The following is a 16,932-nucleotide window of genomic DNA, read 5'->3' on the forward strand; positions in this document are numbered from 1 at the left end:
ATATGTGGTCTTTCCTATAAGCGCATAAAACATTCCATCCCCTTCCCATCTCTTTTCATTCCTAACTTCCCTCACTGGGAATATGAATAACACTGACTCAAAGGAGCTTGGACAAAGCTGTTGCTTTCAGATATGCGAGTTAGGTTAGAAAATGGTCTGAAAAAATAATAAAAGTTACGCAACATTCCAGTTAGAAATTTTAATGCACAGGTAAAGCCCAATAAGAAAAATGCTTGACTAATTATAGCATTAATGCGATATGCCACAAAATAAACTTTAAATGGCCACTATTTTGCTGCAGTGTACACCTCAGTGCACTCCTTAAAAGCCAGTTAGATCTCTGTGATGTCAGTGTCTGCTGAAACACAGTCAACAGTGTTTTCAAAATGAAAAAAAAATTTGTTCACTTCAAATTTGTGCAGATAATGGCAAAAATGTATGAAGCAGTAAATGAAAATAAGTTAACATTTTTTTCTTATTGAAAAACATTTATCAGCAGTTAGCAGTGGACTTCTGCACACAGTGTTAAGAGGAGCAGATTTATGGCAGCATCCTTGTTCTGTCAGAAACTACAGCATTATTAGCATAAATATCCCATAGTATTATAGGAGTGAGCTGTGTTTGAACAATTGTGTCTGACAATTGGATAAATGTAACCTTTTAGTACGTATAAAGCCTGACGTTTTTAAGGTTTTAAAGTGGTAAAAGCAGAGCACAACTTTTAATCAAACCTTTTACTACAGCACTTGTGTTTGATTTTCCTGAGGCTCCAATAAAAGATACGAACAGGTAATAAGTCAGTATTCTCCTTACTGGTTGCCATAGTAGTATAACTTCCTTTTACAGTTAACACCCCCATATGTTTTTTTTTAACACCCCAATAGTGGGATGTGCAGGGGACATTAGCACTACACTTCACTGCTCTTCACTTCTGTAAGGGACTGACATCAGCAGGAAGTCCCACCCGCCCTCAAGAGGTAACACTTTGGGGTTATTTCCCTGGGTGTTACCAGGGAAATCAAACCATAAAGTGTGCCCCAGGTATGCACCCTTCCTCCCTCTTCCCTGTCCACCAAGATGGGAATATCCATCTTCCCTTGTCAGAGCCTCAGGCACATGAGCAACTGATTGGACTCTGGTCACCTGGTCCATAGTCTGAGCTTTATCCCTGTATGCCGATGGTGCTGGCAGTTAACTCCTACCTAAGTTTGAAAATAGTTGAAGCACTGTAAGAAGTTGTTATGCAATAATACATGTTTTTCAGACATGTCTGCCTTTCGGTATAGTGACTTGATTTTACAGTATTGCACTAAATGTTACCCTGATGCATCTCACCACCTTACAATTACGGAATTTTTTTCATAGCTAGCAGAATACACATTTATCTTTAAACTTCTGTTGCAAACCTGTATATGTTTTCAGAAAGCTGCAGTCCAAATGTTGTGTGCCATCTAATTTTTACATGTTGTTACACTTGCATTACATGTTTAATAGCAGAATGATTCAGTATGCATGTCTAGTCTACCCTTATAAGTTGCATAGCATTCTACCTTCCCTCCAGCCCTACCTCCCCCTCACCACTTAATCTGCAGCTTCTCTGTCCACCATATATTTCAGTCATCCATTCTATGGGCCCACAACCCTCTCTGTGAAAAAAGGCATTTTGGAATATCTAAGGAGTAAGTAGTTCATATAATCTGTTGCCTTTGCTCCTTCTTCCCTCTGTATTATTTGGGTTCTAAATAATCCCCTTCATATCTGTCTAACATAATCATGTACATTGTATTTGTTCAAAAAATTACATACGTATTGGTAAGAGTCAGTTGTCACAGTATTATAGGTTTGAGTGGCATGCACATTCTGATTAGGTGGGCCACAGTTAATTATTTTAATGCTGAGTTCCTGTAGAACAAGCACTTTTGCTTTCCTGGGTTTGCCTGCATACAACATGTCATCAAAGTCTGAGGCTGGGAAATCAGTTTGTACACTTATCTACATGGCACAGAGCAGTTACTGAACTTTGGAGGGCATGTGCCTCTATCTGTGTGTTGATTGAAATGTCTCTCTAGATGTCTGATTCCCAAGCATTGTACAGTATTTTCATACATGAGGAAGATGAAATACTTTACATCAAAAACATTACTAAATGTTACTATCATTGGAATCAAAATTTAAAAACAAGGTTGCTGACAGTTATCCTTTTTAAGCATAACACAGTCCTGGAAGGTGGTATTTGAAAATTAAGAACCTTTCTGAGGCATGGAGGTCCTCTGCCTTCTTTATCAGATCTCAGATTGCGAGTTTGGTTTTGTATTATGTTGCCCGCCTTATTAGGTGTTATTGCATGTGTAGTTTAAAGCATGAACTTGGTTGCATCCAGCTAGTCGTTATATTCCACCCATTACTGATTATCTGACGGCACCTCTGATTTACCTTGTCTTCCCTTTTTCTTGATCTAGGATTGTGCTGATGGATGATGCTATGGATTGCCTGATGTCTTTTTCTGACTTCATTTATGCCTTTCAGATTCAGTTTTACTACACTGGTGAGTATGTTTCCACTCTTTTATCAAAATATAGCTGTATTTAATAACTGTTAAAACTGCTTTTAATCTTACCTTTGCCTACTGTAACTTTTGAGAAGCTCTTTGCATTTTATGGAATTGGTGGGTGGCTGGTAGCTAGTTAAAAAATCATTTTGGCCATTATAGCCTGAGCATTCTTGGTCTCTGTGGCTTCTTATTTAGAAAATTACTTTTGCAATATATAAATAGGATGGGATCTTCTGCATCAAGCTTGTTGACCAGTATGCCTTGAACTTGTTCACTAAATATATAAACCTATAAAACTGTGGTTATTGTGTTATTTATTTTTTGAAATTGGTTTACAGGAAAATTCTGACTGGACAGAATTATCCTTTTTCAGCAGATGCTGAGGGAGAAAACTTTTTGAAAGGTAAACGAGATTAGAGAGAGAGATATATAGATAGAGAGAGAGGAGTGGTGCAGTAGGTAGCACACACACCTTTTGAGAACAAGACTGTGGGTTCTGTTCCCGCACCAGGTAGATGGATTCCTGATACTACATCCTTTGGATGAGACAGTAAACTGATGTCCCATCTGTTTGAATTGGTGGTAGCTCAGGTAGATGTCAAAGATCCCATGGCATCTATCGAAATGAGTAAGATACATTTATTATGACAATAAGAAAGAACATCACATAAGATAATTAACAAGGTTAAAACAAACACACAACAAAAAGTACTACCATAAAAATATCCAGTAATGTTATTTTGAGAAACATAAACATATATTCCCTTACCCTTCCTTCTACAACCATTTTCTTAGCTTTCCCATTATTAAAACACAATCCCACATATTTAAATAATACTTTTTTACATCTTGCTAACTAAATATGCTACATTACCCCAACAACAAATGTATCTGTCAAACATATATCACTAGGCAAAGACCTGTAGTAATATCCATATAGAATCATATCTAATGTGACAGGAAAAAGAAAATCAACATTATAAGGATTCAAAAGCATTTTCTAAAATAACTGACTTCTGGAATAGTCTAAAAAACAAGGGAAATGGTTTCTTCAGCATTAGAAATGTGGCATAAATGTTGATCTCTAATCTTGTATTTCATATCACTTTTAACCAGTAATTTGTTTAAGAAAAGTTTCCATAACAAGTCCTGAATTTCCTTAATATTTTGGAACCTTTACCTTTTATGGTTAATACTTTATAAAGTATGAGGGAAAATATTTTCTCATGGCCCTATGAAAAAAGCAAAAATCCATTACATGTGTGTGTGTGTGTGTGTGTGTGTGTGTGTGTGTGTGTGTGTGTGTGTGTGTGTGTGTGTGTGTGTGTGTATCACAATTTTCTGGACTTGATAGATAAAGAAACCATACGTTTCCAACTAAGTATTTTATCAGAGTGTATTCCTTTAAGATGCAATTGCGCAGTCTGCCATGTTTACCCATAAAACACAGTCTCCCTTCTGTCACCATATTTTTACCATAACAATTTAATAAGCAGATCTAGTCTGTCATGTTGCACCTTGAGAAGTATCAAGTAAAATGCATTGAGGCTAAGCAGACAATGTGATTTAGTAGGCCTAACACTCTACTTCTTTTCTATAAAAATAACATTTCTTCTAATAGGGTGAAACCTATTATCTCAAAAAAAGAAATAATAAAAAGGATCTTTAAAAGTATCTTATTTTTCCTTTTAGAAAAGGGATAATTGTCTTATATAGCTTAACTTCCCTAGTATAATAGTATTCAAAACATAAACCTTTTTTTTAAAACAGACATTTCAAAGAGCTGCCTGGTATCCACACTCTTTAGGATATCATCAAGAATACAATCCCACTGAGTCAGAAATGTCTGCTTTCCACCTAAAGGTATTCCTAAAATAGTAATTTTATTGTGCACAAACTGGATTTCATGTAAAGATGATATAAAGTTAAAACAAATACACTTGCTTATTAAGGGACAGGCCCACTTTCTGTAGTATAGTAGAGTAGTATCAATATAATATTCTTGAGTTAATTATAATAATAAAATCATCAACATAGAACAAGCTACTGTTAAGAGTAAGATGTGGTACTGTTTCCCATTAAGCATCCTTACAGGATCTAGAACATTCCTCTACAGCAGCATTCATCACCAAGTTAAATAGCATGCCGCTTAATGGGCAGCCTTATTTGATACCTCATCAGATTTTAATTTTATTACCAAGGTGGTTATTTATTAGAGTCCTTGCCCAGGAATTTTCAAAAATACTACATAGAACATCCAAAAATATAGTACCAATGCCATAGGATTTCAGTATAGCCCAAAAACTTTTATGTGAAATCTTATCAAAGGCTTTCTGGATTTCGTACAACATACGCAGGCCTTTCTTGGCATGAGTAGTACTATCAATGATTTCCTGTCACACTGCTAACATTTCCATGCTCAGGCTCCTCTTCACTCAAAAAAGACCAGTTTTAAATTTATTTAAGAAAACACAACTTAGTCCAACTTGTAGCATTTTACAGAAAATTTTATAGAATGTTTCTATTAACATAATGGCCTCCAATTTTGAATATCTTCTTTGTGCCCTTTCTTTTTAAATATAAATCTAATAAATATATGAAACACCCAAAAAGCAGAAGTAAACACTGGTATATAAAACAGGAACAGTGCTTTATTAAAATGTGAGTGCTTTCGCAGTACAAATCTCCGCTTCTTCAGACATAAAACAACAAAATCAGAACACCATTTATATACTATACATTCAATAAAATGTTGATTAGCTTCCCTCCAAGTCAATTAAAACCAAGCTTAAATTTAAAGCAATAGTACATATTTAAAACAGTCATACTTCATACACAGCAACAAAAAGCTACTTGAGCTTTTTAGATTTCAAAACAGGTTTAATAGGGACTGAGTCATTAAGCCCTAATTCACTGTGTACTGCTAATCTTAATATCCATTTCAACTCAGTATATTCAGTATCATTGGTAACCGATCCTAGTCGCCCATTATCATGCATTACATGTAGGACTTGAAATACCAATATATGATCACTTCCATAATGAAGTGTATGTTTGGGCAAAGCACTATAGGTTAAACCCTTTCTAGTGCAATATATATGGTCCCTGACACTTTCTTTCAAACGCTGGTTCGTTTTACCAACATAAAAATGGAAACATACTGCACAATGTGCTACGTATACAAGATTCATAGTGTCACAATTTGCTGTTGGTCGTAATTCCCATAGCCTCCCTTTCACTGGATGTTTGAAAAATCTTGATTCATCAATATAAGTACAAGACCAACATTTGTGTGTTCCTCCTGTTATTGGCAAGGGAGAGTGTTGTAATTTTGGATAACATAAATGTTGTTTTAAGTTCTTTTTATTTCTGTGTACAAATCTAGGTGAAGGACATACTATGTCAGATGTCAATAATATTATTATTTTATTATTCAACATGTCCGTCATGTGTTGTTGATGATCTTAACTCGGGCTTATTTTTGGGGTAGGGCTTATATCATGACCACCCTGGAAAACCATGCTAGGCCTTATTCTCTGGTTAGGTCTAATTTACGGAGAAATACAGTATGTCCCCTACTAATTCCCTAATCATTAATAATAAATCTTGAACCATTTTACCTTTTATACCAAATACGAGTTAATTTACAAAGTTTACCACTTTCTCTTCCATCCATTTTCGTAGAATTTTCATAAAAATCTTATAATCCGTGTTATTTAATACAAATGGTCTCCAATTTTGAATTTCTCTCTTCTATCCTTTTTCCATATAAATCTAATAAGACCCTTGCATAACTCTTTATACATAAAACCTTTATTTAACTATTCACTTAATACCCTTACAAATCATTTTTTTGCTCTATAATCAAATTTGTTGTTGTTGTTTGTCTTTCGGCTTTTTCCCGGTAAGGGGTCACCACAGCAGAACTCCAGTCTGCTAATGACTGGCAGTAGATTTTTACAAAACGCTGAGGTGCCAGCTCGATGCCCAACCTTCAACAAAAGCACGTCCATTTACGCATGCATGTCTTTTGAACACTACCCAACCACGGGGAGGACATGCAGACTCTACACAGAAGGCACTCCCAAGCCACGTCGAGAATCGAATGGGAGAACCTCTTGCTGTGAGGTAACAACGCTACCGCCGTACCACCACTGCATACATGCTAAATTATACTCCATCCGGTCCTGCTGCCAAATCTAAATTCATTACTTTCAATACCTGTTCTAATTCCTCCATTTTTATTTCTTTTTCTAAATCCTTATTGTCCTTGATAGATAAAATGCCAGTACCTTCCATTTCTTTGTCACCTGCTCTTTAAATAATATCTTAATATGTTCTTTTACTATATTTATAATCTCCTCTTATGTATTATGTATTTACCTGATGAATCTTTCATTTCTGTCATTACATTATTTTCTTTGAATATTTTACTTAAATATGGCATAATTTCTTCCTTGCAAAACACATTGTTATACAATAAGTGTTCTGTTTTTTTCTTATTCAACTCATATAATTCCTGCTCCTTAATGAATAAATGTTCATAATTCTTCTCTAAAGAATCAATTGTATCATTACTTATTAAATTCTTATACTTTATTTTTCCCATATATATATATTCTCTTTTTCCCATGTCACATAGCTCTTTTTTATTTCAGTTTAAATTTAACCACCATTCTGACCAGTCTTTATAAAACTCTGTCATCACTACATAATTTTACCATAAGCTCATGACATCTTCTCTCCCTGTAGCATCCCATTTCACCTCATCTACTCTCTTTAAACCTTTCCCTATTTTTATATAGTCAGTGTTTCCTTTTATCACAACCTAAATTGCCTTATGGTCTGAAAATGCTGTCACTAGCATGCCTTGTTCAACTATTTCTAAACTTTTTCACAATAAAAAGTAATCTATTTCTGTTCTTTTATCTCTTCTTCAATATGTCCATGTCTCTAAATTCCAAATTTTAACTGTCCATATTTTATAATATCCAATACTAATTTAACATCATAAACCTTCTTTTTCTGATGCCTTCACTTACAATTACAATCCCCTGCTATGATAATCTCCATATTAAATCCTACATATTAAATTAATATTTCTGAACATCTCTTCCCTCTCCTTTTTCTATGTATGCATATATTGCAATAATTCTCCACCACACTTCAGTTTGATATCTTTCTGAGACGAAAATATAATGTCTTCTAATATAACATCACTATCTAACTTTTTACACCACTCCAAAATCACTATTCTCCTCTCTAACTTCTTAAAGTTATTCCCATTTATTGCTAGGACTTTACACATAATTCTACCTTAAGAGTTAAGTATTCCGACTTTCCCTTTCTTTTTTGAATCTCTCTGTACTCATCGTTTTCCTTTCCTGCACTTTTTTCCCAATCAAATTTATTTTTTGCTTTACTATATTCCATTTAACATTATCACTGTCACGCAAACCTGATTCTTCTACTTCCATTCTTCCCATATTTTCTTCCTCACTTTTTGTGCAACTTTTTCTTTAGTCATAATTTATATTTGCATTTCTACATGTTTTTTCCAACTTCAACCTTTTCATCTTGCTCTTTTAATACTTCTACAACATTAGCCTCCATTTTCCCCTTTTTCTTTGCATTCCTCTCATGACTTTTTTTTATTACATTTGTAACATCTCACTTCACAATCCCTTGCATCATGTCCTATTTTTCCACATGAAAAAACATGTTCTTTTATAACAATTATTGATTAAATGATCATTTTACCACAGAAAAAAAGAATGTTTTAGGCTGACCCCAATGTTTTACCATGCTCATGTTTCCTTCAACAATTATAATGCTTGGTAAGTGGTCAATACTTTCATTTTCAGTTTTCAAAATCGCTTTGCAATTCATGTCCCAGTCCATAAACCTCTATTATCATACACTTCTGACATATCTATTAGATTTTACATAACTTCAACAAATGTTCTTTTAAAGTCTCTTTATCCACTTCATTCCTAAATTGTACATTAATTTTTTTTCTTAATTTCTCTTTATAAGCTTTAAATACATATAAGTGCAATGGCACATTATTTTTCTTCTTCTCATATACTTCAAAGAATTTTTCCATTATTTAACCAGTATCAAATATAATGTCACAAAATGTGTCTTTTCTAATACGTATAAAGGCTATTACCTCTCTTGCTTTGATTCGTAATGGTGAAATGACTTCATACCATACCTTATATGTGTCCCGTTCTGTGTTCTCCTTTTTTTTACCTGTACAGTAAAGAGTCTCTCTCTTTTTTAACCCCTGTTCATTCATCCATCTTTTTCTCTTCTGACTTCACCATCTCCACATACAATATGCCTTTCATGACCGTCTCTTCCTCATGTTGTATGTTTTCCATTAAATCTCCCAGGACACATCCTTCTCACTCTCCGGCTCACTCATGTTTACACTAAATTCACAACCCTCCCAAATGGAGGGTTGTAACAACACATTCCTGCACTGAAACCTTGTCTCTGAAAAGATTTTCTTGAAAAATCTCCTCCAAATCCATCATCAACACTGCTCCATCATTATCAAACTATTGATAAAGCACAACTGTTTTCTCTTTTTTTTTATCTCCTTCATTTGCAAACTCACTTGCCTACACCTACTTGACCCTTTCTTCTGACACACAAACTGCTATTTTATTTTCATTTTTTGAGGAATCACCTTTTTCTCCACCACAGCCTTCTCTGACCAGTCATATTCAAATACTTACTTAGTTTCCTAAATCCTTGTTCAATCCATTTCTTATTCTTAGTCATTAAAGCTATATCATCTGCATAAGTAAGCATAACTGGAACATATATTCCCTGTATTGTTCTATACCTTGTCATTTTCAAATCTCTGTTTATTGCATTTACAATTACATTCATAACAAATGCAAATAAGTTACTGCTTGCTGGACAACCTTGTCTTATCCCACATTCTGTTTTTATTTTTTTAATTAACCATCCATTTGAAATTATTTTTATTATGTTATTCTCATATACTGATCTTATAACTTATTATTTTATCACTTACATTGTAGTCTCTTAATATACTCTACAATTCCTCATATTGTATTTTATTAAATGCTTTATTCACATCTCCAACCAATATTTTAGTCTCCACTTTTTTATTTATGATATCATCTGTTACCTGTCTTAATGTCTGCAATATATCCTGACATCCTTTCCCTTTTTTCCCAAAAATCATAGACTCCATCAACCTATCCACACCTTTCCCTAGTCTTTTCCGTATTATTCTCATAAATATTTTATAATCTGTATTATATAGTACTAGTGGTCTCCAATTCCTAATATCTTCCTTCTTCCATTTTTCCATATAAATTTCATGACCCCATGCATATTTCTTATTTATCCCATTTGCTAACCACTCATTCAGTACTTCTACAAAATATACCTTTTGCCATTCTTTCATCTTATAATACATATGATATTCAATTCCATCATTTCCTGTAGCTGTCTCCATATATATATATATATATATATATATATATATATATATATATATATATATATAAAATAACTTTTAATATTTCATCATACTGTCCTATACTTATATTTTTCCATAATCTCATTCTCTTCTTTAATTAACTTCTTTACCTCCCATATTTTCATTGTTTTTGTCTCTATCTTCTTAAATGTTTTTGTTATATACTGATCTATTACTTCAATTGTTTTTTTGCATGTTCACTTTCTCTCATTCACTATTTCCAGTTCTTTTATTACTCTCTAATTTTTTCTCACCATTTTACTCAAATACAGAGCCACTTCTTTTTTTTTTCTTGTAAAAAGTACCTTTGCCTATATAACATTTTTTATCCTTTCTTGGTTCATTTCATATATTTCCTTCTCCTTTCCATAATAATTATTATTTCTTAACTCATTGCATCTGAATGATACCTCCAGGTGCATCTATAGTTAACTCCTACTGAAACCTGTAGGCGTCAAATATTGCTTGCTCATATTTGCATCAATAATTCCAAAACCATACATGTACAAGTATTTGAAAAGATTTAATTTTAAAACTTACACAATGGCAAACTCAACTGCATTAATATTTGACCTCTGTCTAGTGCAAGTAAATAGATATGAACTGTTGGTTTTATGATATTAATTTATATAAATATAATTTACACATTTTTCTAAATAACTCAATAACCAAGTAGCACAAACTGAACTCATTAGCCTTGTATGGAAGCTCTCAGCTAAATGAATACAATGTTGCTGACAATATGTGTTCAGCTTGAGTGGTTGTTGAGATATTGTAAGTTGTTTACAAAATATTACAAATGTAATGGTTACTGTGTTTATTGTGACTTATAACATTTGGTTTAACCATAAAAATAGTTTGTGCTGAAGGGTTTACCATTTTACTTCTTTCATAACCCCTGTGGTTCCAGAAATATGAACATTTGTTTAAAATGTGAGGACATAATAGGATTCTGTCAAAAGGCTTTGGCTCCACCCATTGGAAGTTACAGTACAAACTTCCTGAAATATTTTGGAGTGAATGAGTTAATATGTCTCTAAATGCTGTCTGACTTAGCAATCTATATTTCTTCTTTTATTTCTTTCTTTAAATCTTCTGACATTCTAAAAGCACTTTTTATATTTTTCTTTAAAACTTAACCACCAATCAGTCCAATTTTTCATAAAATATTCTCATTTCTCCATGATCTTCCCTAGTCTGTCCATTTCCTTTCTTTCCTCCTCATCTAAATCTTTTTCATTCAACCTTTTGATACCTTTACCTATTCTTATACATACTTTGCTTCCTTTTCCTTTACTTCTACACAGACAGCCAAATGATCTGAGAAACCTGTTTCCCTTGTTCCTTCTTTTATAATTTTAAAGTATCAGATATTATAAAATAATCTCTGTTTTATGTCATTCCTTTTATAAGTCCAATGTATATTATCCCGTATGTACAGCTTTTCACTTTTCATTATTTCATATGCTATCTTAACATCATTTCCTTCTTTCTTTCTCTCTCTTCCTTAAATCACAATTAGAATCTCCTACTAATAGTATTTCCATATTCACTCCTACATAGATTTTTTTAAACATTTCCTCTCTCCCTTTTTTGTGATGTATGAATATATTGCAATTATTCTATACATGTCTATCTAATATGTTATATCTACCACTGTTATTCTACCTAACTCAACTAAAGTATAATCTAAAACCGTAACTATTCTGTTACATAACACAGCAATTCCTGAACATGTATCTTTTCTCAAGGCCATAAGTTTTCCATCTGCTTCTTCTTCTTCCATCAACATTCTTGTATCTTCTAAAATAATTACATGCATATCGAGTAATATACACCATTCACAACACCTAACCTTCCTTTAATATTTTTTGTACTGTTAACATTTATTGTTAAGACCCTCAGGTTCTTCCAAATGTATTATTTTTCATCTTATCCCTTATCTTTTTTATTTTCTTTCATAATCAGATTTTTAAATTTTCTTTTCCTATCTTTCACCCTTCTCCCTATTGAACTTGTTTACCTGTTACTGCTCTCCAACTACTGTCTTATTCTTCACATGTTTCTAGTACCGATTGCTCATCTTCATTATTTTTATTTTCTTTACCCATCATATTTTTATCTTCCCCTTGTACAATATTTGTTTTTTCATGTTCATTATGCACAATGTTTTTTATGTCATGCACGTTTTTGCATTTGCTCTTCTTGCCCAACATGCAAGTGTTCATCACTGTTAATTAAATCATGCCTCATTTTTCTACATTTTTACACATCAATGTACATTTCTTTGCTTCATGTCCCACTTGCCCACAAACAAAACATCTTTTAACACAATCACTTATTAAATGCTCATTTTTCCACAAGAAGCAGGTTTTCAGCTGTCCCTTATATCTTACATATCCTCTATTTCCTTCAAGAAGTATTGCACTCAATATGCAGAATATTATCATTTTCCATATTCAAAATTAAACCGCAATCCCATCTCCCAGTCCATAGACCTCTGTCATCATATACTTTCATAATTTCCAACACTTCTTACAAACATTGTTTAAACAGTCTTTCAATACTTCCTTATTTACTTCAGTTCAGAATTGTATAGCAGTCCTCTTTTTTGTTTCTCTGTAAAAAGTCTGCACCACATAAAGGTTCCATGGATTACAATCTTTCTTTTTTTCAAATTTTTCTGAAACCATTCCATGTATTGTCCAATCTCAAATATAATGTCACAGTTAGCCTCTCTATTTATATGAATGAAAGCTGTTAGCTCATTGGGTGATATTCCCAAGGGTGCAGTAATTGTGACCAATACCCTGTATGTTTCTAGTTCTTTTTCGTTCTTACCACTGAGATGTGCAATGAACTTATTTGGGATCTCTTTTCCTCCTCCTCTTTCTATTAATTGCTTTTTTCCCTCTTTCACCATCAATGCATTTGACTGACTTTCTTCTGAAATTTCTCTCACCTCTTCTTCCCGAATTTTGTCCATAATGTCACCCATGATGCCACTGCTTCACTCTCTGGTTCACTCTGCATAATAATTTCTTTCAAATAATCATCCTGCAACTGTCCTGATTGAAAGGTTTTAACTACACATTCTGACTTGGACCCAAAGAACAGACCTTTCTGGAATAGGTACTCTGAATCTTGCAAAGGTTCGATTATCTTCACATCAGCATTCTCCTTTACTCCAGCCACCTCCTTTTTCACCAACAACTCATTTGATCCCTCAGTCGTGACCTCACCACTCGAATGACAGCTCTCCAACTCCACTTCCTTTTGCACATATTCCTCTTCTTTTCCACTAGCCAACATTCGTACTACCTCTGTCTTCCGTCCAGTTTCTCCAAGCTGCTTTCATGCTCGGAATGGAAACCAGAAGTGTAACAACCAAACAGCATCAAAAACAAGTTAAATATATGTGTACAAAATACTTTTAAGGCATTTACACATTCTGAAATTGAACTTGGATAAGGGGTACAGTCATTGTATGACGATGCAGATTCACATAGGTTAAATTCAGATGCAAAACATCTCAGCGTGAATATTGGGCAGTCATATTATAAATGTAGTTAACATCAGATTCAAGGACAGCAGTCTGAAGATAGAACAAACATTTGTGAATACAGAACAGAAGGTCAGGTTAAAATATTAGCTTTTTATGAAAACTATATTGCTGGATAGGAAAATTCTTATAATATATTGAAATAATGTATATACATAAGATATGCAGTGATTTAAAAGGGGTAGGCTGAAATAGTTAATAAGAGCAGAGGTAATGGGTAGGGGCTAGAGGAGAGTTTTGGGGGACATGGAAGTGAGGAATTGTATATTTATGATAATTTGCCAAGACAGACTTGAGTCAGGCACAAAAATGGAATGACAGTAAGCTTTATATCATGGATAACAGATGATAAATGTGAGAGTTATTGGTTGGGAAACTAGGAAGTGAATGTGAAATAAAGTGTTTTAAACCAGGAGTGGTACAAGAGCAAAGTCATGAGTTAGCTAGAAATTTTTTTTGGTACAAGTTTAAAGGTCTGAAGGTTGTCTAGTGGCCTAAGTGTACTAGAAGCTAAATTCCAGTTCTTAACTAGAAAATTAGAATACGGGGCGTTTGCAGCAGATTTTTGAGCTTTGGTATTAGAAATAGAAATTAGTTTTTTGCTGTTGTTGTTTATCATTGGATCAAAGAGGTCTGTTGGTGTGATACTTATGGAGGGTAATGCTGATAGCTAGGCAAGCTAAAGGTTTATGTATTATATTATGAGTTATAAGTAGATGGGTATTTGTTAGTTGGTGGGCTAACCACTTTAGTAGTTTGAATGTGGAACAAAGACAGGTTTAATAGGTTTTGTTAGCAGCAAATTTTGTTCTTTTTTGTTATAGCATTGTTCAGGTTTTTCATTATTGAAGCCTGTTTTTTTTCATGAGGTAATAGGTAGATAGTAGCTAGAGCTATTTTGTGGAATTAGTGGAGGGATATTTTAATCTATGTAGCACTCCTAGCTTTTTATAATGCTGTTATATAAGTGTGTTGATCATACCTTAGGTTATTTATGCTCAAGCCTAATAACTTGGTACTTGAGACTATTTCTATTTCAGTTTTGTTTGGGGAGGTGGTTTTGAATTTGGTTCTTTCTTGCATATGTGATTTTGTGATTTGGGGAAGTGTAGGAGTTTTTTGTTTTTTGAGAATTAAATGAAAGCTGAGCATTACTGGGCCATTTCCTGCTGAATTGAAAGCATCCTGTATGGTTTGAAAACAATAAATTAGATTGTCAGAGAAGCATATAAAGGTTGAGTCATCTGCATACTGCATTAATTAGGTCTGCTGGGAAGAACTATGAAGATTATTAATGAAAATATTGAATAGGATAGGGCCAAGAATAGAGCTGTGGCGAACTCCTGTGGTGATGGCAAGTATTGAGAAAGTGAGCGGTACCATTTTACGGACTGATACCTGTTGTACAAGTAGATGTAAAATCATTGAAGGGTAGGTTGTGACACCCTGAGTGACGACATTTGCTGCAGGAGTTTGCTATGTGAGAGTATGTAAAAAGCTATGGATAAATATAGGAATATTGTGAAGACAAGTTTGTGATTTTCCATGGCTTTGTTGATTGTTTCCAGTGCAATGGACAGAATGGAAACCATGTTGCATAGGGGTTAGGAGTTATTCCGTTATGAGGTATTGAAGAAATTGTTTCTGAATACACTTTTTCAGAATTTTTTGAGAAAGGAGACAGTATAGCAGTAGGTTTGAAATTGGAGAACTCAGTGGATTGTCCTCATTTGTCAGGTGGAATAGTGTGAGACTTTTTTTACAGTAAGAGAATCCAAGTTTCTTGGATTTTGCCATGCTATTTATTAGAAAATGGCTAAGCTATAGCATCTGTTGTCATTTTAAAGTATTCTGCTGGGATGCTGTCAGATGGCCATGGTCAGGTTTTAGTTTTAGAAGTAGCTGTTTAATGGAGGAACTGGAGATGGGTTGGAGGGTGGAGTTTAAGGATTTGACAAGAGGTGGTTGGTGTATGTCAAGGGATGTACGTGAAACCTCTTTATTGAGGGCTGTTATGTTTTCAGTGAAGCTTCAGTTGAATTGGCTTGCTTCTTCATAAGGAGGGCTATTGAGAGATGGTTTAGGCTTTTTTGAGCCATTTGATTGGTGGAGGACCAGAGCATTTTGAGATTGCCTATGGCTGATTTGTAGGTCATTATGGTATTGGTTATTGTCTAAGTGGACATATTTTTGTATGATTATAGACTTCTTTAATCCACTGCAAGGTTTGAGGTGTTCCTAGTTTTTACCATTCCTTCTAGACTTTGTTCCTGTTATGCATAAGGAGTCTACTGTTACTGGATAGCCAGAGAGCATGGTTGGATTTTGTCCTCATTCCTTTTAGGAATTCACAGCTTTTAAGTATATCTAGGAACATTTTGTTCAATTTTTGAACAGGATCTTCTAAATGAGGAGTTATTAGGATGGACAAGTTGAAGGATTTTTTCATAGTTCATAGGTTCATACTAAGCTAACTGCCCTTGCGAGCCATTTTAAGCCTAGCCAATTATCCCTTGTGAGACTCGAACCCAGCACCTTGTGTTTGTAAGGCAAACACCTTAACCATTAGGCCACCCTAAAGGTATGAGAGCTGAACTTAGACTTAGACTTTGACAGATCCTCTACTACTTTGGTTAACTTAACCCCCCCCCCCCCAGTTAAGTGTTTGCCTATTGGACTATGTAAATATAATTTTTTTTTCTGTAATCGTCTTATGGGAGGATTGTGTTGAATACTTGGATATTCAACTAAAGAGGGACAGCTTTTGATACAATAAACTAGGATTATTTGTTTATGTTGTTAAAAAATGTAACTTTCCCAAAACATAAAATTGCTGCAGACTATAATAAGAATAAAGTCCGTTTTAAATTATGTCTTTATCTCTCAGAACCGGTAAACTTAGGTAAGGATACTTACTGTTGCTTAGACTTTTTACTGTGGCTTTGGAAATATTAGCCAATATTATAAGAATTAATACAGATGTACTAAATTTTACAATAAGCAATCAAGACACACGAAAGATGCCATTATTTGCAGATGATATTTTATTAACACTTACCAATACATAATTCCTCTAAAGGAGCACATATTAAAATTACAAAATGTTAGTGATATTTATGGACTGAAATTTACTAGTAGTAAAACAAAATGTATAATTATGAACCCAAACATAAACTATACAGAAGTTTTCAAGGAAAAATATAATATATATTGCTCTGAAAAAAAATTACTTAAGAATAATTCTGACATCATCTAAAAAAATAATAGAAATAAGTGTAGCTAAAATAATATAGG

General features: G+C 33.7%; 1 protein-coding gene across 1 annotated transcript in view; it reads left to right on the top strand.

The window, feature by feature from the left end:
• Positions 1 to 16,932, top strand: part of CCHR9.PART0H11orf49 (chromosome chr9.part0 C11orf49 homolog) — a 2,558,117-nt gene that overhangs the window by 1,754,570 nt on the left and 786,615 nt on the right. The window contains exon 4 of the mRNA XM_044082535.1: positions 2,460 to 2,545. Coding sequence (XP_043938470.1) covers positions 2,460 to 2,545 — 86 coding nt within the window. The remainder of the gene's footprint in view (positions 1 to 2,459; positions 2,546 to 16,932) is intronic.

Source organism: Protopterus annectens, chromosome 9.part0 (genome assembly GCF_019279795.1).
Source record: "Protopterus annectens isolate FY-2018-M chromosome 9.part0, PAN1.0, whole genome shotgun sequence".
Taxonomy (NCBI): Eukaryota; Metazoa; Chordata; order Ceratodontiformes; family Protopteridae; genus Protopterus; species Protopterus annectens.